General features: G+C 51.9%; 8 protein-coding genes across 8 annotated transcripts; 2 read left to right on the top strand and 6 right to left on the bottom strand.

The window, feature by feature from the left end:
* Positions 1-1184: 1184 nt before the first annotated feature.
* CGGC5_v015445 (uncharacterized protein) lies at positions 1185-4938 on the bottom strand (the record flags this gene model as incomplete). The annotated part of the gene is made up of 2 exons (XM_032024100.1): positions 1185-3726; positions 3788-4938. The coding sequence occupies 2 exons, from the start codon at positions 4936-4938 to the stop codon at positions 1185-1187; spliced, it is 3693 nt and encodes a 1230-aa protein (XP_031879147.1).
* A 46-nt stretch (positions 4939-4984) lies between these two features.
* Positions 4985-6612, bottom strand: CGGC5_v015444 (uncharacterized protein; the record flags this gene model as incomplete). The annotated part of the gene is made up of 5 exons (XM_066153264.1): positions 4985-5084; positions 5170-5195; positions 5618-5680; positions 6220-6230; positions 6609-6612. The coding sequence occupies 5 exons, from the start codon at positions 6610-6612 to the stop codon at positions 4985-4987; spliced, it is 204 nt and encodes a 67-aa protein (XP_066007423.1).
* A 6121-nt stretch (positions 6613-12733) lies between these two features.
* Positions 12734-13546, bottom strand: PEAMT (Phosphoethanolamine N-methyltransferase; the record flags this gene model as incomplete). Its single annotated transcript, XM_032024103.1, has 1 exon — positions 12734-13546. The coding sequence occupies one exon, from the start codon at positions 13544-13546 to the stop codon at positions 12734-12736; it is 813 nt and encodes a 270-aa protein (XP_031879228.1).
* A 1268-nt stretch (positions 13547-14814) lies between these two features.
* Positions 14815-15925, bottom strand: CGGC5_v015442 (uncharacterized protein; the record flags this gene model as incomplete). Its single annotated transcript, XM_032024104.1, has 3 exons — positions 14815-15721; positions 15773-15861; positions 15917-15925. 3 exons carry the CDS (start codon positions 15923-15925, stop codon positions 14815-14817), a joined length of 1005 nt encoding a protein of 334 aa, XP_031879262.1.
* A 1968-nt stretch (positions 15926-17893) lies between these two features.
* CGGC5_v015441 (uncharacterized protein) lies at positions 17894-20043 on the top strand (the record flags this gene model as incomplete). The annotated part of the gene is made up of 5 exons (XM_032024105.1): positions 17894-18504; positions 18558-18730; positions 18784-18933; positions 19002-19638; positions 19692-20043. 5 exons carry the CDS (start codon positions 17894-17896, stop codon positions 20041-20043), a joined length of 1923 nt encoding a protein of 640 aa, XP_031879263.1.
* Positions 20044-20312: 269 nt separating this feature from the next.
* Positions 20313-21181, bottom strand: CGGC5_v015440 (Uncharacterized protein; the record flags this gene model as incomplete). The annotated part of the gene is made up of 2 exons (XM_032024106.2): positions 20313-20854; positions 20905-21181. 2 exons carry the CDS (start codon positions 21179-21181, stop codon positions 20313-20315), a joined length of 819 nt encoding a protein of 272 aa, XP_031879229.2.
* Positions 21182-21743: 562 nt separating this feature from the next.
* OpS4-2 (FAD-dependent monooxygenase OpS4) lies at positions 21744-23538 on the top strand (the record flags this gene model as incomplete). Its single annotated transcript, XM_032024107.1, has 5 exons — positions 21744-22103; positions 22162-22516; positions 22591-22747; positions 22809-22973; positions 23031-23538. The coding sequence occupies 5 exons, from the start codon at positions 21744-21746 to the stop codon at positions 23536-23538; spliced, it is 1545 nt and encodes a 514-aa protein (XP_031879230.1).
* A 319-nt stretch (positions 23539-23857) lies between these two features.
* Positions 23858-26621, bottom strand: CGGC5_v015438 (putative transcriptional regulatory protein; the record flags this gene model as incomplete). The annotated part of the gene is made up of 9 exons (XM_032024108.2): positions 23858-24084; positions 24139-24360; positions 24409-24887; positions 24952-25104; positions 25160-25352; positions 25414-25923; positions 26001-26269; positions 26326-26426; positions 26532-26621. 9 exons carry the CDS (start codon positions 26619-26621, stop codon positions 23858-23860), a joined length of 2244 nt encoding a protein of 747 aa, XP_031879264.2.
* Positions 26622-26992: the final 371 nt, after the last annotated feature.

Here is a 26992-nt window from a genome sequence, read left to right as displayed (position 1 = left end):
CGCGGGGAACGGAGCAGCGCATGCGCTTTCGTCGGTGTCGGGTCGCGCCGGTGGATCGCAACGTCATCGGTTTCGGTCGCTTCGATTGCAGTGTAGGTGGACACGGGAATGGGTTGTGTGTCGCGCTCGCCCAGCTTCAGCTCGCCAGTGTCCGTGTTTTCGGCATTGGGCAGCGTGTGTCGTCGACTGCTGAGGCTTCAGGCTTCCGAGAAGCGCGTTGTTGGTGTCGATGCAGAGTTTGGTGTTTTGGTGTTGAAAAGGTAAGAAAGACGTCCAGGAAGGTGCGTATGACAGAGGAAGGAAGACACGACGGATTCTTCGGAGGTGCCTGCCTGGTGCTGCAGAAATGCAACAACGATAAGGAAGGCCCAAGGTGCCTTAAGGCTACCTAGGTAGGTAAGGTAGGGAAGGTCACAGTACCTTAACCGCGGGTCTGGATGCAGCTCCCCTCCCCTCACTCACTCACTAAACACCATCCCCGGCCACGTGAGACACCCATTGCAGCTTTCCCCTTAAGCGTCCCATCCGTTTCCCGCCCTTCCAAGTCCCTTTCCAGCGCAAACAGCACCTGTAGCCCGCGACGCAGTGGAGCTACACGCGCATTCCAACCCCGCCGTCACCACTGTTGCCTGCATGGAGCCCGCCATTCCACTGCATTGGATTGCATTGGATTGGCTTGGGCTGGGTTGCGTTGGATCCCCGGCCTGCTTTATTCCCCGGCAATCACATGCAAATGCGAATGACGGACAGCACACCTCTCACAGCTGTGGATGGATCCATGGGTCCACGAAAGCTGGTCCTTGTCACGACACACATCAATCACATGGATCCCAGCTCCAGCCAACATCACACACTCAACGGAAGCAATGACTGAATAGTACAAATATCTTGTCGACACCTTCTCAACTCCCTGCTAAAGCCTCTCCTCTGTACGAGGTATGCCTTCTGCTCAAGGCATATCAATCTTTCGCTAACCTGCGACAAAACTCTGCCATGTAAAAACAACAGCTGGTCCTTTTCCCTGTCCATAAACGCCCCATAGGTATCCCGTCTTTGACTACCTTAAACGACGCCCACCGCAGTCCCATGCCAGAGACCATTCAAAGCGGCCCCCCCATATGCTCATATACGTAACAAATGAGAATCGTTGCTCAACCCCAATTGGTGCCTTCCTCGCTCTCCGTCTACCCCAGGTGCTCAATCTCCCCGTTCTTCCTCGTCACCCACTGATAAAACTTGAGTGCCTGCATGCCGCTTGATCGAGAACTTCCCGTCAACGAATTGGTCTCAAACGTGAACCGCTGCTCCAACGGCGTGCCGTCTTCGGTCTTGAGCACAAGCCGAACTGCTTCCTTTGTGTGTTGGGCGGCCTTGACCGTGCGCGCATCCACCGTCGCCGCGAAGCCGTCCTTCGCCTCGCCTCGCGCGACCCCGTGTGTATCGTCCTCGATGTGGAAGCGCAGCATATTCTCTCCTCCGCCAATCCACCTCCTGTTGCCCTCCGAGAAAGACGCCACGTCGATCGAGAGACCGCCCACCTCCTTCTTACCACCCAACACGGGCGATGCCGCCGCACTACGGTCGACAAGAGGAGACCGGATCGATGCCGGTGTGATGTGAGGCGACTCTGATGTCCGTACCGCCCGCCATCGGTCGTCCACGTTCTTCGTCAAAAGCCTCGGAGTGCTGTTGCCAGACGCAGTCCCTCCGTTCACAACAATGCTGTTCCCATTTACCGCCGTCGGCTGCGGAGTCGTTGGCTTATCGTCGAGAGCACTGATGCTCATTCGCGGGTCGGATCGGCGTTGCGTGCTTTCAACACTGGCACTTCTGGATGCCTCCGTTGGCGAAGGCTGCTTGCTACCCTCTCTCCCCTGCCCGTTGACAGATAGTTGCGGGCTGGCCTGGACTTCAATACTCAGGTCCTTCCTAGGCTCCGGCTGAGAGGACTTGTCGGCCGGTTGCTGGACTGGCTGCACCTGAACTGAGGGCTTGGGTGGCAATGCATGTCTCATCGGTGCCGACTGCTTGGCCCCAGTGGCTGCCCCTCCTGCTTCCGAGGGCAGAGGTCGTCGTGGTTCCGCCGGCGTCGAGGTGTTCGACGGAGTCGGCTGTCCCTTGGCCTTGTCCGCGACGGTGCTGTTGAGGAGGTTGGCAACCTGCAGTTTCGGGCTGACCTTGGGGAATTCCTTCTCCAAGCTGGGCGACTTCGACGCGCCGCTCCTTTCTCCATTATTGTTCGCTATATTAGCGGGAACTGAAAGAGACTTCTCACGCCTGTCGTCGTGGGAGCTTTCACCACCTCTTTCCGCGGCCCGGCCTGCTGTCACCTTCGGGTCCTCGAGCATATTGCGCTTTTCGGAGAGCTTGCTCTGTGCCATCTCTGCCAGTTGTCTCGCGGAAATGGCATCGACCATCGACGTGTCATTCTCCGCTCCATTCGAGACCCCATCAGGCTTCGGGGTCGCAGGTGTGCCGAGAGCAACCTGGGGAATATCTCGGGAGTTGCTGGAGATATTGTTGGGCGTTGTCGTTTCCTTGTCCTCGGCGATCACTCGGCTCTTAGACGGTGTACTTTGCACTTCGGCCGTGTCTGTGTCCTTGTCCGCCCCCACAGGATCCTTCTTCGCCGAAGAGCGTGTTCCGGCCGCTGCTCCAGTTCGGTGTAATCCCATGCTCTCGCTCAGTCGCGACGTCGGGCGCACCTCTTGAGTGCTCCGTCTGAGGGGCTGGGGCGTCGTGGGTTCCGCATCTGCCATTTCGTCGTCCGAGTCGTTACGGCCTTTTTTGGTATCGACATAGTCCTCGTCCCCAGAGTCGTCAAGTTTCGGAGGGTTGTCGCCAAAGTCGTACATGTCCACGTCTTGCGAGGCAGAGTCCGACTCTGAATCTGGCGACGGCACCTTCGCAGATGTACTCGGATCCGCGGGACTCTGCGACTGCAAGGCCAGTTGCCTCGCACGCATCTCCTCCCATGAGTTGAAGCCGCGTAAAGAGGCATACAGCTTTCGTGCCCGGCTCTCGTTCGAGTTGGGATTCGTGTTCCTGTTCGGGTCATCCAGTCGGAAAGGTCTCAGGTACCTAGCGCTCAGCCATCCAAGGCGGTTTTCCCCGTTATTCTCAAACCACATCACCGGTGCCTGTCGAGCTAGCACGTTCGGCTCTCCATCTCTGTAACCCTCAGCCCAGCCAGCGATACCCTCCGCATCGAATATGTAGCATGCTGGCCTCATTTGCTTGTCCGTGTAAAGTTTCAAATCGCAGAACTTCATATCGTGCCAGCCACATCGCGCGAGATCCTTCCAACCGAGGACCATGACCGGATACATCTTCCTATCTGCCGGCCAGATAGCCCAGTAGAGCTCCCCAGCCTCAAAATCCGTGATAAAGTCTGTGAACTCTTCCTTCGGGTTCTGTCGAAGGACAGCTTGACCTCGCGGGCTGGGATCCGGCGAAGCACCGAGCATGTCGTGGTTGGATTGACGCTTGCCGCCAGATTTGGGGCCATGCAACTGGTTAAGAGGCTTGTATCCATTCTCGAAGGCTTTTTGCACAAAGTCGTTGTTCAGCTTTGCAAGCTCCTCAGTGCAGTCCACGACGTGGAAACCGATCGTTCGGATAGCCAGTCTGTGTTCCTTCTTTTGGTGTCCGTGGGAAGCTCCGTGAAGATGCTTCGCCGCAGCAGCAAGCGCATTCTGCTTGAAGTGAACACCGTGTTCGTCGCACCTACGTTTATCTGGTCAGACACAGTTTTTTATCTCGACGAGTTTTTGTTTTAACAACTTACTTCAGAATGTAGAAAATATCCTCGAACTTAACGATCGTGTGCTTGAACTCGGCTTTTCCATCTTGGTAAATTTCGTTGAAGGTGATGGTTTTAGGTGCCATGGATTGAGGGGTTCCTGTCCGTGGACGCTTCGGATCCATTTCCTGGTAAGAAATCTCACTGGCGTCTGACTTACGCTTCAGTTGTCGGTGGGGATCTGCCTGGAGCTGTCTGGAATATTCGTCTTGTCGTCCTGGAGAGAGATGAATGCCATTGCCAACTCGGACCATTGTAGATCTATCCTCACGAGGATGTTGCATCTGCTGATGAATTGGGGGAATCGGCACACGTGCACCTCGACCAGCCTCAGCCGGATGGCTCATCAAATGAGGGCTACCAGCACCGCCTGGGCCATGGCTCGAAACCGAGTTTTGCATAGGACCGGACATTCCACTGCCGAGGATAGGTGCTCTGCCGTTTGAGGGAAGAGTCCGCGGAGCAGTCTCTGCTGCTTTGGTCACAGCTCCTGGGCGGCTCTGCTGGTACATATTTGCCTGCATGTGAGGAGGGGCGTGATGCGACGGAAGCTGACCGTACGCCTGCCATTGCTGTTGCGTTGGCATTGGGGCGGAACTGATGTTGCTTGACGCCTGGCCGTTTGGTCTTGGCGGCACAGTCTGATTGTGCTGGGTGGCCTGAGTGTGTAGCTGAACCTGAGCAGGGGTCGGTGTACGATTTGCCGCTGCAGAGGAGGCCACAGTTGGCGGCGCGTGAGCCACACTTCTTGACATTGATGATGTCGGCAGCGGGAACGTCAGGTGATGCTGGCGGAATAATTCCTTCTCCTGCGCCTCCAAGCTCTTGACAGAGCGTTCGTACTCACGGTCACACTCAGCAAGGCGGCGATTCTTGATCTCAGCCTGGTAGAGAAGAAAAAGATCGAGAACCGGCCGCGGCAGATTCTGTTGATCTATGAAACGCGCCTGCTCCTCCAAATCGCGGCAGCTGTTTTGCGTTTCGCGGGTGAAATTGGCCTTGATGTCCTCCTTCTCAGCCTCGAAGCGTCGTTTGTAGGCTTCCAATGTGGTGAACCAGGTGGTTCGTTCCTGGTCCAGATTTGCCTGTCGGCTATGGCTTTGGGCCGCAGCCACGGCAGAACCTTGACTCGCCATTTCGGGGGTTATGGAAATAACCATGGATGATGAGAGGCGATTTTGATTAAGCAGAATTGCTTCTGCTGAGTTTCTTGTTGGAGTTGAGGGGCTGACTCAGTGTCGTCGAGCCATGCCGCAATTCCCAAGTTGTCCGATTTACAGACCTGCAACCTCGTTAGCAGCCATGTAAACACTGTGTACACGTTGACAGTGCCAAAGAGATCAGACCAGGAGAAATGTACCGCTTACTTGGTGGTGATCGCGATGAAATCCCGCTTTGTTCACAATAAGCACGCTTCAGCTTTTTTTGAAAGCGCGTGGCAAATAGGCTGTCAGGACAACGGCAAACTTGTAAATTGCCCGATGCCGACAAACAGACGCGTCCGAAAAAAAACAGACTCCGTCCGATTACTGATCCCGGCCGATGATACTGCGATTAGACGACCGAAAGTACACGTCAAGTTTGGAATCTGGCTCCGGTGTGAATTGGCAAGCGTTGCTCACGAATTATCGATTGCCTATCAGGCCGCAGGAACCGCGCTCAACAATTTCTTGAGAGAAGAGTAGAGCAGAACTGCCGATAAAATGGTCAAGAGGCCGAGGAAAAGAAGTCGTCGAGAGAGGTGGAAGCGGGCGGTGATGAGATGCCGTCCAGAGTCGTTGGTAATAAGGTGACGCTGATGGGTCCGGAAGGAACTTTTGACCGGGCAGATAAAGGAAAGGGGCTAGTGGATGGCGTCTGCCTGCTGTTGATGGATGACTGCTGCGTCGTTAGTCTAGTCCCAGGCAGACGCAGCTGAGAAGTGGATGTGGGCAGTCGTGGGTGGTCGAAAATAGAAGTTGTGTCAAGGAACAAACGTGTTTGTTGGGTGTGTGAGTGGTGAAGGAGGAGAGGAAAAAAGAAGAAGGGCCGCCGTAGTGGGTAACAAAGGGCGATGATGTTCACGCAAGGTGAAGAGCCCAGAGGTAATGAAAAGAAGATGTTGGACGCCGGGGTACCAGGGGTGGTCAATTAAACCATTGTTTCGGGAAAGAATGCTCTAGTCCGAAGAGGACAGCAGCGACTTCCAGCAGGCGAGGAAGGCGAGGAAAGTGGCTTCACGTGAGGAAGGCAAGTGTGGATTCCCAGGAAGGCAGGGCGAGGTAGGTGCATGAGGGAAAGAGACGGTGATGGCAGGAAGGAATGCGAGTTGGGTAAGGTAAAGGTAAGAAGGAACGGGAGAGGATCCGGTAAGGTAAGGAAAGTGGACACCTGCTGTCGTAAAGAGAGAGCGAGAGATGCAACAGACGCATACGTACCTTTCTTTTTACTGTGGCCTACACGATGAGGCAGGAAGAGTGAGATGATGTGGATTGGGGGAGTTGCTGGAAGGGGACGGGGAAGGGGGAGGAAAAGAAGGAGGGAAAGCGAGGGCGTGTTGCGATGGGTTCAGGAGCAGTCCGTAATGTACCTAAGTAGGGAAAGAACGTATGGAATACGGGTGAGGTGAGGTTGGTAGTAGGTATGGAAGGTATGGAAGGTATGGAATGGAAATTGGTAAGGAAGGAAGGACAAAATAAAATAAGAGGGTACCGAAACAGGTAAGTACGAGTAGGTAAGGTAAGGTAGGCAGGTAGGCAATGCAATTCCCGTGTGCTTCCCTTCAATCAAAAAGGCAGAAGAGAAGAAACAGCAGGTACACACTCACACATGCACAAGTACTACAACCACGTTCTGGGCAGGCAGTAGGGGAAAGTGCTTCATTTGGTGGCTACAAGACTAGAGACTCGGCTGGGTAATGTTGGTTTATCAGCGGCCTATTGCTGCATTCCTTACGCCGCCCAGTCCAAGTCGAAGTCCAATCCAGTACGGATACACTGCCTCTATTTGGGAGGGGAGGTACCTGCCTCTAGAAAAGATACCTGGCTGCCGAAGTACCTTCCTTGCCTGCCTGCTGCCATGGAGGGAGCTCCGCAATAAAAGAAATACAAATGGAAAGAATTAAAAAAAAAAAAAAAAAAAAAAAAAAAAAAAAAGGGTACGTACATGCCACCGGCTGACACTACTAATTAACTCCGAGCCTGAAGACGGCACTGGCCAGTGGCACACACTTTAACACTGCTCCTCACCTCACTGAGCACTGAGCACTGAGCAGACTGGATACGCCCACCGGAACGCTACGTATCGGGGACATTGGACATTTGTTAGACACTTGCTAGTATCCGTATAGACACCAAACATCAGACATCAGACATCAGACATCAGACATTGGGCAGTGCCTTTTGTATCAGAGCTACAATCCCCTCAAGATGGGCGCCTCGGTCTCTGTTTCCACCCACCGGCACACTGCGCCGAGGGTTTCCCGATTACCCGACACAAGAGACACGCCTTCATTATCATCATCACATAATCCCCATTCCGCACCCTCATCCTCTTCGAGTAAACCTTTCCTGACGCTAAAATTGCACATCATCCTCGTGGCTCCCCGGCTCCACCTCGGCCGACCACTTCGCACTCAGAAACGAGCAAGGGATAAAGATGGGATGGGAGACGCATCATGGATTCGCCAGCAGCGAGCAGAGAGCACTCAGGCACTGCACTCACACTGCACTGCGTCCTGAAGCCATCCATGGCACTTGAACCATGGAGCAATCCGCTTCCCGGCATCCCAACAACACCCACGCCGCATCCAATATCCATCCACGCCGCGCCCTGCCCAGACGCCCTTTACGCCCTGCCTCTGCGCCTCCATCCAATCTACCTACACAGTACACTAAATACACCATGCCTTCCTTACCTAACCTGTCAGTCATGACAAGCTCACCTGCGAGCTGTCGCATTTCTCGGCATCGCGTACAAATTGCACTCACTGCGTACGCCAGCAGAAACAGAAACAGAAACCGAGCCGAATATGACGAATACCCTTACCATTGATTGTCGCCGGTGGCATGGACCGAGACCCCCGTCTCGACTCCTTATCTCAGGTCAAGTCTCAGTCTCACTTACCACACCTGCCCATAATCCCACCATATGTCTCCTCTCGTTACGCCGCCCTCTTTATACCAAGCCTCAGCACTAACGCCTACCGATACGGTTCGCCTGTTCGGTCCTTGGTATGACAGGACAGATCGACCATCATACGCTTGCCGCGCATGTACGGATACCTCCTTTTGCTATTCTCAGACAGCACGGGTAGCCTATCCATCATGCGCCCCTCACCATGACATGCCGCATTATCGCGGAACGGAACCATAAGTGCGGTCTCGTCGTATCCCATCCGAGAGAGGAGACTTGGATGTGTGCCTGGGCCACCACGCCCACCGGCCGCTTCCCTAGCTAGCACTCTCAGAGACCCAGAGACCCAGGCAGTACGGATAGGGTCCTCATGCCCAAGAACATGCTCGCAAACAAGAAAGGATACTTATCCGAGAGGTATCTCGTAGAGCGCCGGGTACCTCCCCCTCTCCCCTGTCACCACATCCAAGGACTCCTCCCCGACGCACTTTAAAGGTAGGGCACGGGTATATCGTACAGTCATACAGCACCGGCTTAACCCTGTGATTGGCCACTTGAATTCCCAGTGTTTGCACTTCTGGTAATTTCGCCCGTGTCCCACGCGATTCATCAACCCCCTGCCCAAACTATTTTCCCCCCTTCCTCCATAATGGCAACTGGACAGGAACTCACTCACACATTGCCCTTCTGCAAAGTGGCCGTAGCGTAGCGTTACCTATGTAGCCTTTTGGGCCTTGGCTCAGCGTAGCGCCGCAGGGACGGCCACATCCAATGTCACTACCACTCACCAGCTCTGTGCTTGTCATTGTATCATTTGCCATGAGTCTAGCAAGCAGATCGGCATCTTGTTCTCTACCGAAAAACACCATTGCGATCCCCAATCGCATCTCCGCCTCACCTCACCTCTCTGCGCCCAGCCAAGCCCAGGCCAGCCCACCAGGATGTCGAATCCGCGTACTCGGTCGGCGCACACTAGTTCTTCTCTGTCAGTATGTGTGTAGACTTCGTACTAGCCCCCCTTTCACCCATGTCACAGATTGAAAATCATAGACGCCGTCCCGTCACCTCCCACTCACCCAACATGAGCCTGAGCCTGAGCCCAGGTCTGACAGGGCCATCTTGACGCCGCGGACTGCGATTCCGACACGACGCGCAACTCAATCTTGCCTTCTTCCGCCCACCTCGCGTTCGTTCTTGACCCGTCACTGGTCCGAATGGAGCTCAGACGGACGGAGTTATCCTGCATTCGGACTGACACAGTGACACTGACCCTCCCCCAAATCGCCCACTGCCCAGCAGCTCTGTTAGTGAGACCAGGATGCAGATTGTACCTTAATTCACTACTGGCCCAATATCCCGCGGCTTAATCCCACCTCATCCCCTCTACGGATACAGCTGTATGGCTAGTGGCTAATCGGTACTAACAGCCCTGCCTGGGAGACCCCTCTGCTCGCATCTGCCCCATTTCGCCGTCAACCGAAGAATGAACGAAAAAAAAAAAAAGTACTCGTAGCGCACGCACAGCTGGGGCGGAGCAAGTTGGCGACGACTGATACAAGTGCTGGCCACCCTTGGCGTCGCACACACTTTCCGACATGCTCGCTCTCGGTGACCCATTCATCCAGCGCCGCAAACGCAAACGCCGACGACAGTGGGCAGACAGAAAAATTGAATGACAAACGCCCTACGGGCACAGATACGCTTTCTCTGTGCTGGATCGTATTCCGGAAGAAGCAAGTCGGCCCACGGGGCGTTTAACCCCATTACAGTCATTGTACGCACCAATAAATCAACTAGCTACAGCAGAGATCACCAACCGGCGGCACAGCAGCACGGTCCAATCCCCAGGCGAAACTTTCTTCTTCTTGAATCTTCCTCTCTGCTGATGTACATTATATGATGATCAGACTAATCAGAGTCATCTCATCAAACTGATCTGGAAACTCTCTGTCCGCGCAACGGTTCGCAAGCACCCAGCGGAGCTCCACGGAATACACGCACTTTTTTCCCCTTTTTTTACCAACGCCGTCCATGGGATGCGCGTGCAACTCTAACATACACACATACATACATGCATACAGGCCCGTGGCGGACGGTCAGTCCGACAACCATCAAATCATCTTCAACCTTACTCGTGTGCTGTGGCATCCGATGAAGCCCGGTGATACTGTTGCACCAAGAAAACACTAAGCCCGTTCTCGAAAGCGAGCCCGGTAGGAATTTGACTCTAACTGATACTGTACGAGGCCAGAGTCACAAGCATTCCTCGCCTACATTACTTGGGAATGGGAAGCTTGGCCGCGAAATGACGCCATGGAGACCTTTGATTATCTAATATCATCGTCTTCCTGAACTCCTGATCGCAGGGGGGTGGATGAGGGCAGAAAAAATCAAACAGTGAAAAAGAGATCCCGCCGGCCGGGCCACCCGAGCGCCGTGCATCACCGCGCGCAGAGACCACCACACCCACCTTGCCCCGAGAATTTTTAGCCGATGCCCTCCAGTTATTAGCAGGCAACTTGTCAAATGGCCCCTTCAATATCGGTATCCCACAATACGGATCCAATCAGGGGCGAATGATTGCGAAACCGAACAACTCTGTAACTGACCCCAATGTCACCCGCGCCTGTTGGAATACCTACCTGCTTACCGCAAAAGCGAGCATGGCTATTCTCTTCTCCGGCCACAGCCTGAACAATGCTGTCGTCGAAATGGTGAACGTTCGTCGTACGGAACATGGTTCTTCGCGTTGCTTCAGTTGCCCATCTGTCAACCAACAACCTTTCGGTCTTGTTATCAAAGACCAGACCAATCATTTGAAATCCCTCCCCCCTCCTCGCTTTCACCACAACACAGATACAGTATTACTGCTACTCGCATGATTTCCATCTTTGCATTTGCGATGCAGGCCAAGTCTTACGAGCACTATCCCCCTTTGGCGCCCAATCCCCGCACGCCACGCATGTGATGAGTGCGTGCCACACCTTTGCGTCTAGTATACGTGATCTGAAGTGTGTACTTTTGGACGCCATACGTATATATACCGCGTATTGCTTAGCTCGTTGGCGTAGCAAGCTTACCATTCGCCACCTTGTATCAAACGTGCATCGCGCCATTGAGACCAGTAGGCGCGCTATCGACTTGGTTTGGTAAAAGTGAGTCACTAGCCCGTAATCACTTTGTATTACATCTTCAATGTTGGCATTGGCATAAGCTGCGGGTGTTCATGTAAGACGCCGAAATCGTTGATAAGTTGCCGATATGCAGATGGCCGCGTAGCCTCAAATCTGTGAAGCAAGATGCACAGGGTTTTAGAAAGTGTGCCAGTCTTGGATGACTTAGAATCCCGAATTATCACCAAGCCTACACATGTCACGGAAACTTACTGCCTGGAACAAGCCAAAAGATGCCAACTTGGCATGCGCCGGACTACGGACGCTCACGATGCGGAGTCCTCCGCACCGGCCGAACCATGGAATTTTCCAATTCACCGACGGAGCCCGCCCCCTGTCTCTCTTTTGTAGCGGCGTAGATCACTAAACCACCCCGGTTCTCTTAACCGCTCCATCTCGACCCTGGAGCCAACCGAATAGACGAGAAAGGAACTGTCCCCCCTCCCCATAATGCCAAGTTGTTCTTTCAACCCAGCGGTCAAGGGTTTGGTTGTGGTGCTCATGTCCGCTGCGACGGGCCCGTCGTTAACGACCGGGGAGATAGTCATCAACACTCGTCAAGTATCAAGTAATCGTCGCTAATAGCTGAGTCAGAAGCGATCCTCCGTTCTGTCCAAGATAGGCAATTTGTTACCGCAGCCATTCGTTGCAACGAATAACAATGATTATATGCGATCACCTCGGACCGATACCGACACCCGAGAAACGTCGTTATTAACGACCCCCCCTACAACACTCAGCCTCGTTATCGCATGGGACACTCCAGCGTACGATGGTCTGTACAGACAGAGTAATGTACGCGCCCACGTCCCATCTGCCGGCGGGATGCGGATAGCTTTAAAGCATTCTTTCCAAACTGGGGCATTGTTCCCCGTAAGGCAAGTTCCCTGATTCGTGCAGTTGAGACCGTGGTCCCAAACCTTGCTCGTGCCCTCGTGGATAGCTCCGTCCGGGGACTTAAGGGAACAATCTTTGGCCGCCTCTGTCCCAACATCGCGTAGCGACTAGCGCATACATTCGCAGTAGTCCTTCAGTGTCGCAGCAAACCCCGAGGAGGTGTCTGACTGGTAGCATGCAAGATAGGATTTTGGCAGAATCACGCACATAGCCCGTCGTCCCATGTGTGTGCATTCCCCCATGTCCCCAGATATGTATCACTAAACATCGTGCGCCTTTCCCTTCCCTGCGCGCGCGGCTCTGTATCTGTAACTACCGAGTAGAGAGGGAAAAGTCTGTTGCGGCCTGTCATCAAACAACGTCGGCAAAGTTTACTGTAATGTAGTCTTTTAGAGTTATTTCCGCTCTTGCGCTGCGTAGGGCGTAACCGCCTACGCCGTGGGCTAGTCCGTCGACAAGCTCTTGCTCTCGGGCACGTCGCCCTATTTATTCCTTCCGCGGATCGCATGGCAAATAGGCCCCGAGCACCGACACTGAGCGGACCAATGTACCGCTGGTTTTCCCCGAGCGCCGACTTCTGTCAATCTCCCACCCGGCACACCAGTAACCGCGAGAGATTCTCCCTTGCGTGCGTCTGGGACAGGCTCGGGGACTTCCATTCTGGTATGATTCCCGAGGTTCAGGCTCAATTTTTATTCTGCGCTGTCTACGATGCTACGTGTTCTCTATGGGCAGAAAATTAACATACTTATTTCTTCAAACACGTTATGCGCGCGCCGCCGACTTGGCCGCCAGTAAAGACTTCATCCACGGCATCGTAGAAGGCAGTCAAGTCGGCATCTACCGATGGGTCCTTTTTGTATGCCTCTGCACGGTCATGCACGAAATCGGTCCAGATGTCCGACATGTCCACCCAACTGACCACCTCCAATCCAGCCCTCTCCAGCTCTGCGATGTACTCCTTCTTGTCAGGCAAGTCGGGACAAGAAACAGACTCCCGGAGCACCTTCAGAGTCTTGTCATCCAGCGTCTGGCGCGCAAAGAAGTCTTCAATGTAGACCCTGCCGCCCGGCTTGAGCACATCATGCGCCTTGCCGAAGAGCGCCTCCCGCTCGGGAATGTGCAGGATACACAAGAAGGACACAATGTGGTCCACCGGCGCGCCCATTTTCTCCGGGGAAAGCTCCAGAAAGTTACCATTGATGGATGTGGCGCTCCCGCCGGCCCTAGACCTGACATTGATCGTCTGCGCAATCTCGTGAATGTCCCCCTGAAGTTCGATGCCAGTGGTCTGCACGCCGTAGTGCCGGTAGAGGTACCTTCCCGTGCCTCCGAATCCGGATCCGATATCCAGCACCCGGTTCCCGGCCTTCAGACCGAGCTCTTTGGCGGCGTTCTCGATGGCCTCGTCGCCAAGATAATGCATGCAATCAAACCCCTTGGTGTCTTCCGCGTCCCAGACGTCCTTCTCCTTGAGACTCTCAAGTGTGCGGTGAACCCGGTTCAGCTTGTAGAGATTCATCTCCGGGACGTCGGAGGCTAGCTGTGCGGAGGGCGACATTGTGGTAGAGCGCGGGGGATGGTCCGCGTCGTTACAATTTCGGGAACCTCGCTTTCGGGTTCCTCGCTCGGGAAGTTTAATAATCTGTAAAGGCGTAGGGGAGATAACCCTGGGCGGCGAGTTCAGTATTCGCCGTATTCGCCTGTTTTTGGGCTTTATTGGCAGGTGCCGACACGATCAGACGCTGGCCTGGAACGCTCTTTTGGCTTTGGGTCGCTCAAGGTATTGTGTTTCGATGGTAGTAGCAAGTCTTGGTTGTGTGTTGTTCCTGGTAGCGTTTTACCCCTCTCGTACAAAGAGCACCACAGACGTCACGGTGTTCTCTCTAGGGATGCCGCAGTAGCACGTCCCTCTCCAACAATTAGAGTTTCATACTAGGAGAAGAGGGCTTCGACTAGGACAGGTGAGACGCGAGCCTTTATGAGTGCTGACGTAGTGTGACCTTATCGTAGGACAGTTGGGTTTTATTGGTTACAAGCTCGGTATCGCTTTGCATATGTATGTGTTATCGAGACATGGACTTAATCAACGCCACTCTAGAGAGTGGTGATGCCGCGGCCCACTGACATGCAGCGTGCATGATTGTTGATCCTTCAAGTTTTGAGAATGGGGCAGACGAATTGCTTTTCGGTTGCGTGATCGGCATTTCGACCGGTCGCGGGGTTCGGTGAGTTATGCCGGCTTGATCAATTCGTGTTTTCAATATTGGCTCCCGGTACTAATGTCGAATCGATTCAATTGAACTCACGATGAGACCCAATCTTGTCAATGAAGCCATTAGGTCTACTTCAGGAAATAATCCACATACTTGAGTTGAGATAGTGGCACAAAATATTGGATCGTGTGACAGAGAGTAGGTCGATTCTGGTAACAACGAGCCTTGTGCACACTACAATGAATATGGCACGTCATAAGGCATCCAGGTTTTTAAGCATATGTCTTACGTTGCTCGGAAGTGTTTGTGATATTTTAAGGCTGGGAGAATCATGAAATGCTCGGGGTTCAGCGTGGGTTATCTTGAGTGTATCCTTGAGGGCTGTGAGTGTAAATGATGCGTAGGCTGGTGATCATGCTCGTCGTCAGACAGAACTCTCAAAAGTATTACTTACAAAGCCCGGCCCAATGTGTACAACGTTGTTGGAACTCAGCACATCAGAATGCTAGTCATGAATCTTCATCTTTTAGCCTGCCATCAATGATTTGACAAATTCCAATTTACCATACCCAACCGCTGATATCTGTCTTTCGTTGTTTCGTCCGTCTTCCTATTAGCGCCCTTGCCGAGACTCCTGAATTGACTGTGCATTACTCTTGTGAACCTCTTCATACTGAGCGAAGTAGATCAGATCCCCCTTGGCAACATCGTCAGCTACAACTTGCGACAGAGGCATAGTCCAGGCTGCCGGCTGTGGCACGTCTTCAGTCATGACGCCGATGTATCGCAACGTTGCGTTTATGAAAGTCGAGTTGTAGCCACCTGCAGCGATTCGGTTCGGCTCTCCGTGAGCTGGAAGAATCTTTGATATCTGGAAGCCGGCCATTCGCTGAAGCTCTTTCTGATGGGTTGGTAGGTCTCGGGGTTGGGCGATGAATGTGGCTGTATCTTCTAGAGTATCGCCAGCGAACAGCAGTTGCTTCGATGGAATGTAGAGAACCGTCCCATCCGGAGTGTGAACCTGGAAGTTGTGAAGCTCAACCGTCAGATTTCCAACCTTCAGCTCTTTCTTGTCGGTGTACAGATCCGCAGGTGACACGGCCGTGATGGGTGGATCGTCAGTCGCTAGACGCTGCGAGTTGCGATCGACAGTGCGCTTCGTCTTCTCGTTGCCTACAATGGTCGCCCCTCCCTGAGCGAACACGTTTGTTCCCGCGATGTGATCATTGTGAAAGTGGCTTATCACAACAGACATTTTGGTTACCCCCTGGCTCTGAACGTGACGCATAACCGCGCCAGCATGATCGGGAGTGATGTGTGCGTCAAAGATGATGGCCTCATTGCCATCAATGATGGAGTATGTAGATACTCCCAGCGTGAACGCCCCATCATCCAACCAGTTTGGCTGATCTGAGTGGAAGCGTTCTCCCGTCCGTCCATCATAGTAGGCGAAGATACCAGGATATGGGTTCAGGATGCGGAGAGACTGCAGCGGGTCTCCCGTTCTTGCCCTGCTCGCGCTGGATTCTTCTCAGAACATGCTTTCTGTAGCCGCCATCTCGCCAACTTACAGCAGTGATGACGCGTCCCGTGGTCCCAGCACATGGCGTCCTGCAAACCCACACGCGCTCACCAGCGCAGAAAAGCTCAGAACAACGATCTGCTTGAAATCAGTACGGATGCAACGGGTTGATGAAGGAAGACCGTCTACTCACAGATAACATAGTGATGCCTTCGTGTAGTTCAGAATCTGGAAACAGGATAATAGGAAGACCAAAACGGCTCTCCAGACCCTCAGTCAGTCAGTGCCACGTACTACGCTTCGCTACTCCGACCGATGCGCGACATCAACACCGCAAAATGGGCTCAGAAATGCATCAAAAGTTGTCACTCGGTTCGCTGGATTACTATTCTGGCCTTTATGTACTCTCTGCGGAAGAATAGCTGCATGAAACGGGCTGAAACGCTGACCGAACCTGCCGGTTGACGTTTCATCTGATGATGGTAGTCATATGCCAGCGAATACTTTAAGCTTATTGATTGCCGCCTGAACTGAAGCTCAGACATGGATTGATCTGTCGAATGACAGACTGAGTGGCTAACTCGATTTGCTACGTTCAAACAGAATGGGACATGATACCTCTCCGAATAATTTGAACATTACTGAGCTTCTCCCCCGGGTAATAAGACCAAACAAGCGCATACTGTTTCGGACCTTGAGAATCTTTGTCGAGCTGTGGAGGGCGAGCCTCAAGGACGTACACGGCTACCAAGACAATTGTGACGACGCCCATGTTCTGCTTCGAATCCAGCGCTCCTTTTTCATTCTCAATGAGTGTGCCAATCACAAGATTGTCAACACTTACTGTATTGGAAAGTGTGACATAGTTGCAAAGACGCATTGGACGGTTCTGCTTCGGGACTCGACAGTAATACAGTGGAGCCTCATGGCAATCAATGGCAGGAAACAAAATTCGATGAAATGTATTTGAAAGCTATATATTCAAGGCCAAAAGAATATGGAGTGCAAAAAAGCCTTACATCTAAATCCCTTAGGTTTGGGGATGCGGTAGTGACCATGTAACATCGAGAGGACTGTGTCCATCTTCGCCATCTGAGCAAGAGGCTAAGGCCTAGCTTGAGTTGGCATGTCTTGAACCCAGCTTTACAAGGATTTAATGGGTTTCAGTGATCTCGGCCTGCTTGTCCCCACGCATGTGAATCTTTCACGGCAAGCAAGGCCTCTGAGCTTGCAACATTAGATATCTTCAGGAACTTTACAAGAGATATGAACTCATCTATCGCTTGGCTAAGATGGTTTACATCACATATACCTTTGGAACCAAGCCCCTAGTCTCCTATCAATGATTACTGCGCTTGGCTTTAAAGGTGATAGCGAACCAACGAAATGAACAAAGGCAAGTCTAGATTAACTATCAACGCTACTAGATGCTCGCGGGAACGTATCGGGCGTTCCGGAAAGCGTCGTGAAAATAGATAGATGCAAGTATTGCCGAGCTGTAGGCTTGCGACCTACGGACGGCCAAAACATAGCCTTAAAGACTCAACATTTGAGCTAGGTGTCCCAGGGATATTCAACTATCGCGCGCCGAACTGAATTGATGCAAAATTACTTTGTGAACGAAAGCTTTGGTGATGATATTTTGTCATTGAAGGCTTGGCCTCAAAGGTCACGGTCAATCGAGCTAGGCAGCTCTAGTCAGCTACTGATCATCAGACACGTCGGCGCTGATCCTGAATGGGATTTGACATTCCGTGACGGCTTTCAGAAATAAGCAATTACGGCTCCTCTGAGACGAGCGACTGCAGCGAGCCCTGCCCCTGATCATGCGCTAGAAATAGGCCAGCTTACTGCTAGTGTCGGGTAAGACCTAGGCAGCCGCGAAAAGAATGTTTGGCTGTGCGAAGGATCAAACGGTGCTTGGGTAGCTTACCCGAACTTGGAGTAGTGCTTACCCTGCACTGCGACCTCCAAGCTCCCACTGTGGCGATGACATCCGTGGTCTTACGGGGCTTGGCTGACTTTAAAGCAGAGCTGCCCCCGGTATTGGGTCTTTTTGGCAGGGGCTGAATGGGCTGGACGGGATCGATCTCTTTTGTCGATAGACTTGCAGCAATACACCACCCCAGGCGCCAGCTCCCGGCGGCACAGCAAAAAGCTTTTTTTCGCGATGAACCAGGGAGACCACATCAGGCGCAAGCCTACTCCGTCCTACGTGCCACCGCTGGGGTATGATGAAGCCCTTTTGCTCGCTTCGGCCGATACTCAAGTCTACGACTGGAGCCCAGAGAACAACACAGGGGCACAATCTTCAGGAGACCACCGCCAAGATAGGGAGAGCAAGGAGCCAAAATCTAGCACCACATTCGGGACCCGTGAAAGCGAATACGAACTTGTCAAAACCAGCAGCGCCGACAAGAACAAGGAGAGGTCAATACGCAGAAAACGCCCAAGATTCTACGTCTTACGAGGGTGGTGGCAGGAGATCGCGTGGTCTATCATCAGCCTCATATGCGTCATTGTATTGGTCACTTTGTTGAACTCCTACGATGGCAGACCGTTGCCAAGTTGGCCATCAGGTCTAACGCTCAATACTGTCATCGCCTTTGTGTCGACCATCTGTCGGACTGCTTTCATCCTACCGGTCATGGAAAGCTTGTCGCAGTACAAGTGGAATTGGTACAAGAAGTCGCCGAGACCGTTGTCAGATTTTCGCGTCTTCGACGAAGCTAGCAGAGGACCTTGGGGGAGCTTGAAGTTGCTTGTCACAACGAAGGGAAGGTCAGTACCTTACCTTACCTTGTTGCTTTCGAATAATACTGACCATATAACAGAATCATAGGTATCATGTCCGCTATCATCCTCGTATCTGGAATTGCTACGTCGACTCTGACTCAGTCCGTTGTCACATACCCAACCCGACATACTGTTTTGCCAGCAAATGACAGCGCGTTGACAATGAGAAATGATGGATACTTTTGGGCAACAGCAAACGGCAATGCAGTTCGTGAGTTATGTTCTATCCTCCCTGTCAGTCTTTGGCGAACTAACAAATCACAGGAGACATCATGTTTCCCATCAACCAGGCTATACCTCGAGCCTTGAACACTCCTCCAGATGAAGTGATGCCGTATCATCAACCTAGCTGCCGAACCAACAACTGCACATGGCCAAGTTTTAGTACTCTTGCTGTTTGCGTGGACATGAAGAGTTCGTACTATTCTCGGCATAATGCCTACTTACATGTATGCGTTAATCGGGACTAACGTACAAGGCAGATGTAACAAATCTTCTAACAACAGACGGAGATCCCATTCAGGCCGGCACAAACGCAACATTGCCCAACGGCGTATCGATGCAACGAAGTGCTTATGGGTATCACAATATGAACATTTCCACAGGCACTAGTCTTTCGTACAACGATACGGACATCATCAAGGCAGAGCTCTTCAACTTCTTTGTTCTCTACGGGCCTGCCCCCACACAACTTCGAGCGTATGAGATCATGATGCACTGGTGTGTCAATACGTACAACGTAATAGTCCAGAACAATGTGCCTATAACTCAGCAAGTGGCCTCGTACACGAAGCCCAACCTCGGAGAGGTCTTCGTACAGAACTACAACATGACAATCAACGGCACCTATCTGACGTCGCCAGACAGTCCCGGGAAGCAGTACGTTGCTAGTGGTATGGGCCCGGACAACATAGCGGGGGCTCTATCAAACACATTGGTCGGGTATTACATCGATCTGGGGGCTTACACCTTTAACAACGGCTCGGAGATATACGGAACAGCTCTCTCAAGAGCAGCTATCGGCATCAATCCGTTGAACGAATCGCAGAAGTTGGACGATGCATATTTCATAACACTGATGAATCTGACTCAAAACATCGCAAGCGGACTTACAAACGCGTAAGAACTCTCGGCAATAGCATATCTATGGTCAAAGGCTCACAAAAACACAGGTTGCTTACTACGAATGAGAGCGGGAGTGCTTGGCAAGACGAAGTCTTCGTCTCCATCCGATGGCCGTGGTTGACACTGCTGGCGGCTCAGGTTGGACTTTCAATCATTACGCTTCTGATCGTCATCATTCAGACTGCTGGATTGGACATTAAGATTGTCAAAGGGTCTCCACTCCCAGCATTCCTTGCTATGAACCCCGACGAGAAGACCGCACTCATGAGGGAACAACAGGAGATGGATATGCGCAACAGGGACAGTGAGCTTCAGATACCTCACCTCAGAGCTCACGGTATTGTGGGAGGTCTCGAGAGACGGGGCGAAGAGTGGGTCCTTCGAAGTTCGGACAGATGACAGTAATGTGTATATGTAATAGTGAGTGGTTGTGATGACCATGAGACTCAAGATCAAATACATCTTGGAAACTATTAATCCACGGTTGTCGAGCCATGATCGCGAATGCGGACCGAAATGGCGAAGTTTGGTCATGTCTATGCAAACTTGACGCCGTTCCTCAACGTTCCGATATTCGTAATGCTGACTTCCATTTTGGATCCAGGTAGGAGCCACTTAGGCGGCTTCAAGCTTCCTCCAACTCCTTTTCGGATTCCTCACATCAGCATCTAAGGGGGCTCAAGCGATGATTTTCTAAACTCACCTCCAGGTGTTCCTGTCATTATGACCGAACCTTTCTGCAGTGTGGTGCCTGAAGAAAGGTATGAAATAAGATGGGCGCAGTCAAATAACAGATCAGAGATCATCTCCTTTTGCCTTTCTTCCCCGTCGACAGTCGTGCGTAGAAGCAGAGCTTTGGGATCGCCCACTAAGTCGGGCCTGACCAGACAGGGTCCAAGGGGGGCGTAAGTATCGAAGCCTTTAGAGAATCCCCATTGAGGCACATTGCCAGCGAACGCAGGATCGCGCTGCAATTTCCGAGATGACACGTCGTTGCCGCAAGTGTAAGCGGCAATAAAATCGAAGGCTTCTGACACTGTCACATCCTTCGCATCTTTGCCTATGACTATGCAAAGCTCACCCTCATAGTCTGCTTGGTCATTTTGGCAAATCTTGGGGACAATAACGTCGTCTCCATGATCAAAGACCGTAGTGTTTGGTTTGAAGAAAATTGAGGGAAAAGGTGGCGGCTTACGGCCAGCTTCTTTGACTGTAATGGAGTAAGTCAAGACTGTCTCTCTTGAAACGAGGATGGCTTACTATGAGTGGCGTAGTTCAAACCAACACATCTGAGGATTGGGACATCTTCCGGGGTCAAGGGCCCGAGCAACTTCTTCACTGTCACGATCTCGTCGGTGACTTGAAGTTGGCCTGTGGTGTCGTATATGTCGGAGCCTTGAATGACCTTTGCCTGCAGCTTGGTGTCTTCAGTGGTGTTTCCGAGATCAAAGTCATCATTAGGAAAGATTGGCTCTCCTCGAAGTATTCTTCCGTCGTCGGCGACGAAACGAATAAGTCTTTTCCAGGGCACGTCCATGTCGGGAATAAAAGTTGGCGCTTTTGTTCGTATTGTTTGAATTATCGTGCGAATTAACACTGATATCATCAGCGAACAAGACTCGTCGCTGGCTTTTGAGACGTGGTTAACCGTCACAAACTGCCGTTATCGGGGGACTGTGACACCGCTGTCGGTGTTGAGGCTGGCAATGCCGGGCGGGGTTAGAGCTAAGTCCCCGACCCGTCGATTGCCACCAACCGAACCCAGCAGTACGGCTTTCAGGTCTACCAAGAAAAGGAGATTAGGCGGTCGTTGAATCTCCGAGAGCATAATGCGGGGAAAATCATACGGTTCCCAGTATAAGGTCTGTCGGGGAGATAATGGGTTCCTTCAAAATCGACCAGCATATTGGGGAAAACTGAACCACATGACACCAGATCCACATCGGCAGTTCAACTGAGGCGATGACTTCCTCATATGAAACTAGCTGAACTGAGACGGTGCGGATGGTAAAAGTTCACAACAAGGCATCATCATCATTGTAATTGGAAGCAATCCTGTCGCCAACGGACATTCAACGCCGACTACTGTTCATTGCAAAATGCCTTCTGTAACAGAGCTACAGACAGTGCCTCCGAAGACGACGTCGTTGAAGTCGCTGGGCTCAACACCTGAGTCGCTTTCGTTGAAAGACCATGCAAACGGTAACGCGACTCGTGCCCCTGTCAAAAGCTCGAGCAACTGCCACATACCAACCGCACCATCGTACCCATCCAACTGCCTTAAGTTTCTCCGAACGCTGGAAACCGAGGCGGGCGTTGTCGGTGATGTGGCTCAGGCTATCGTTCCTCTAGATGCTCTTATTGTGGGTGCTGGGCTTGGTGGTCTGGCAACCGCAGTTGCTCTTGCTAGAAAGGGACACAAAGTGACTGTTTTGGAGCAGGCTACGCTTCTCTCAGAGGTAAGAATAAAAGACAAGCGAATCCATCAAAGATGGAACATCTAATAACTCGGAATAGGTCGGCGCTGGCATCCAGATTCCACCTAACTCGAGTAAACTTCTTCAGCGATGGGGAGTCATGGATGTCATGGCCGAGCAGGCGGTTCGACCAGACGGAATCTCTTTTCGACGATGGGAGAACGGCGAGCGCATTGGGTTTACCGACCTGTCCCAAACCTTTGTAGAGCTCTGTGGCGCTCCCTATTACGTAGCGCACCGAGCCCATCTTCACTCTGCACTGTACAAGCGGGCGCTGGACCTTGGAGTCACCGTACGCCTTGACAGCAGGGTTGCCAACTACAATCCTCTGGCACCAACTGCCACGTTGTGCAACGGTGAAGTCGTCTCTGCAGACATCATCATTGCAGCTGACGGTGAGTGTCTTGGTCATTCATTTACCATATTCACGCCATTCAACACTTACACTGACAAAACAACGCTTGAATAGGAGTCAAATCTGTTGCTAGGGATCTCGTACCGTATGGCGAGGGACATGGACCTAAGTACACTGGCTTTGCTGTATACAGAGCCACGGTCGATGTCAGTAAAATGCGAAAGATTCCCGAAATCTCATGGCTTTTGGAAAAGCCGGGTCTCCACGTGTGGTATGTCAACGGTTCGACAGACAAACTGCGTCATTTCTATGTCGCTGACAATGAGATACAGGATCGGAGAGGATCGCCACGTCATGACCTACACAATTGCCGCTGGAGAGTCATTCAATATGGTGCTTTCTCATAGGGACTGTCGAGACCCCTCGACATGGCAGCAAAAAGGCCAGGCCGATGTGCTCAAGGAGATGCGGGCCGAGTTTCAAGGCTGGGACAATCAGTAAGTGCTGGTGCTCTCTTTTATCTACGATCAACAGAACTGACAATTATCCGATAGACTCACCAAAATCATTGAGCTCATTGACCAAACAATTAAGTGGCCTCTGATGGCAGGTGACCCCCTCCATAACTGGGTTGCGGAGTCCTCTCGGATGGTCATTCTCGGCGATGCCGCCCATGCCATGCTTCCATACATGTCACAGGGCGCCGCGATGGCAGTCGAAGATGGTGCTGCCTTGGCTGTTGCGCTCAGCAACATCACAAGCCAGGATCAACTTGGACTTGCTTTGCAGGTATTCCAGCAGGAAAGAAAACGGCGTACTTCCATGATGCAGGAGGCAAGCATGGTGAATGCCTTTTTGTGGCATTTCAAAGATGGACCTGAACAACGAGCTCGAGATGCGGCGATGCAGCCTGAAGTTGAAGGAAGAAGATTTGCTAGCAGTCCAAATCAGTGGTCCGATCCGCTAACGCAGTCATGGGCATACGGATACGATGCCGAGGTCATCATGGAAGAGCAGTGGCGACGGGAGATGACTCGAACGTCTGAGTGCTCGAGTGATTAAGGGCATTCAATTAGAACAAGCGTTGTGGAATTGCTATCATAGAAGGTTCCCACATGGTTACCTATGCTTATTGAAGAATGTTCGACGTATATATAATCAGCATGATCTGCGGTGGTCACCACGAAGAGGCGATGTTGATAATTCTACGTTATGGCATAGAGCAAGTAGATGTAGTCCCTTTTTGCTGATTCATCCCAAGTTTCCATAGTTCCCCAAATTTGATACATCGAATGCACGCAAAGAATTGGGGAAGCAACCAGTCCTCAGTCTCTAGAATTCGGCCGAAGGATCGGGAGGTTCTGTGGCACTCGCAACTAAACTACCAGAAAAGATCCCCAGTTGCAAAGTCATCCATCAGCTCAGTCATTGCAAACGGCCCACTAGACGCAGAGAAGTCATTGAAATTTGGTGGGAGAAAGTTCATTAAATCCGCGAAGGCTTCGTCCATGCCATTATTTGTTGAAACATTGACCGGAAGCACTTCCCCAGTGGGAGGGATCACCTGGATTGGCGCATCCGGGACTATGCCATTGTCTCTCGCCGGAACTAATTGGTTGTTAGCTGGATCCGAATCTACCCGATACTTTTGATAGATCCTACCTGCTGAGAGGCTTTGTACAAGGAAGATCAAGGTCGCGGTGAACTTGGCACACTTTTCGACCATTTGGTTTTGCTTGTCTAGGCGTGCTATGCAATTGACCGCATCCTTCAGCACCTCGTCGAGGCGCTCAGTGGCGTTGGAGTAGCTTCGATCAAACGGTGACGGCGAAGATCTTTCCTCGATCATTTTAATGGCAACAATCGTCAACGCCGCGTTGAAGGCTACAAGAGAGCATTAGGTGGATTCTTGGTCAGGGAGGAAGTACGTACTGAAGTAAAGACTGAACCACCAAGCCCCAAGATAGGAAATAGTTGGCTGCTTGTCACTTGAGGACTTGCAAGCTTCAACAAGGCGGACGATGCTTTCCGCAGACTGAAGACATGCGTCCTTACTAAGGTACCATCCTTGTTGAAGGGTTGCCGTCTCTTGATCTGTCTGCGGAGTTCCGTCAAGAGCCTGCAGGCAGCGATCCAAGATGGGCCTATGAGACAATATGTGCAGGTTGTGGTACCGAAGAGTCAGGATAACTCGGAATTTGAGTGATATTGGACTTTCCGCTGAGTCACATATCTCTGAAGGTTCAACAAGCCGCATGGACGTTGGAAGTGATGCTTGCCAGGCAGCTAGTTTCTGTCCAGTGTGGATCACGGTCGACACGATATTCGCCGGCGGAATTGGTGTCACGCTAGAGCCAAGGTTGCTCTCGTAAAGTTCATCAATAACCGATGCCGTAACACCATACAAAGTCCTGTGGAACTGGTCAGCCACCAAATCAACTTTTGACAGAGGTATAGTCAGCAGCAATGGCGTACAAAGATCCGTTCCAAAAGAGAGTGCTGTTTTCATTTTGAGACCATCGAAGAATCTTGGAGTTGTCTGGATATGGGATAAAGTGACTCGGCTGAGGTGTGCGAATGTAGATTTGTGGAACGATCGGCGGCCTTCCGAACGTTAAGCTCAATGTCCTATTGCAGCATGAGAGAGAGTCGATAGCAGCAGCGTTGAATCAAGAAAACAAACCTATCGAGCGCAACACACCCATACCATGTACGGATTCTTATTTCTCTTTCCAATGGATCGAATCTCTGAAGAGCAAGCTGGGAGTGGAGCCCCAGTTCCATTGCGGCCTTGACTGCAATCCCATGAATGGCCCATGTTTGGATAGACCGTTGGCTACCCTGCAGATATTGGGACATCAAAAGCATAACTTGAACTGAGCAAGCAGTCAGTGATGGTCCATGCCTCGGTCAACTAGGGCAAGAGTGGCATCATACCTGCTTCGACATTGGCTGTGGCGCCCATCTGACTCATCGAGAGCACCTTAGCACGCCTGTAATAGACCTCTGAGATGGCTTGTCTATCGTTCAGCCCGAGTCCGTCTGCATTAGCTGTGCTTGTCGCCATAGCAAGAATCATGTTTAATAATGAAAGCCACGAATGTCTAGCATTCTTCAACCCTGTCGCTCGGAACTGTGTGTAGTTTTTCCAAAAGCTGTCTTCGTGGACATAAGGAAACAGAAGTCCAGTGTCGGAGAAGAACTGGCGGATGAGACGTGTTAGTTCTGGCTCGGGTGGAAGACGACTCGCTTCTGCGGGTGTCTCTAGTTTCCTATAGTCGTAAGAATCGTCTATGGGGGATTCTGATCTGGAAACAGCAAGAATATGTTGCTGTGCATCTCGATCAGGCGAGACAACCCCGGGTTGTTGACTTTTCTGCGCATTGTGAAGCAAGTGGCTCAAAGTCCGACGGATGATTCGAGTGAAAGCAATGTTGGATGAGGGGCCTATGATACAATAAGGTCAGTAAATGGGGAACTGACAAGGTCACGAAAACAGCGTGTTATTAATGACAGCATCATACCAAAATAGGCCCATGTCTCTTCATTGCCGAACTCAATAGTGCCCACCCCATCTGTGGCATCTGGGGATATACCGGGCAAACTTCCGTCTTCGACGTGAAGGGAGTCTTCCCCATAAGGGCTTTCAGATGGATGGTCGCGACGCGACGAGGTGCTACGGGAATGAATCACATGTTGTTTTCCATTGGGGATCGCGTTGGGGACGAGTCGTTTCAGCCGGCCAATTTCCTCTTCGACATCTGCTAGTCGGTTTTCGACTTGCTCGAGGTATCTAGATTGCAGATTGGTCATTCCATTCTTCACACGGGGTTCCTTAGTGAGACATACTGTTTGGGCACCAGAGCGTTGCTTGGCCCAGAATTCACAGCATAGACACAGTCGATGGCTTGTTCAACACATGCCGAACACGACGGTCTCGCACCGTCGCACTTTCAGACACAGATTCCATATTAGCTGCTAGGGACCCCTAGAAAGACCATCATAGGCCAGCGCCGAGAATCATCTCCGTTGATCGATTAGGGCAGGTGACTTACCCGTGACTTGCGGGCCCGACAAGCACTGCAGGCGATCGGAATTCGCTTCCGCTTCCGGACGTTTGCGACTGGAGGGGTGAGGTTCTCCATCGGCTGTATCTGCTGCCTTTCTGCCTGCAGAATCTTCTTCGCTGCAGAGCTACGGACACGATACAGGCGGGGATTTAGAGAGAAAGATGTCGATATCCCCGGAAGGGGAAGACGTTGTGGGCGGGGAGTTAGGGATCGCCAAAGCTTGTGTCCACCTAAGCCACAGTTTGTGAGGTGGCTCGAGACGTTTAGCGGAGCTTTGGGCGTCAGTGCTTAGAGCTGCCAGCCATTTTCGCCGGACATAGACTAATGTCCCCGGATACCCTGGAGTTTCACTTGTTACCAGCGTCGGAAAGCTTGGGACAAATCGCATCTGGCGACTGCAGCAACAGCAAGGAGAAAGGCATTCTTGATCGACGTTCATATTATGG

Source organism: Colletotrichum fructicola, assembly GCF_000319635.2.
Source record: "Colletotrichum fructicola Nara gc5 chromosome Unknown KSG_Nara_v1_contig09, whole genome shotgun sequence".
NCBI classification, from domain to species: domain Eukaryota; kingdom Fungi; phylum Ascomycota; class Sordariomycetes; order Glomerellales; family Glomerellaceae; genus Colletotrichum; species Colletotrichum fructicola.
The sequence above is the reverse complement of the archived record's forward strand: the minus strand, read 5'-3'. Positions and strand labels throughout refer to the sequence as shown.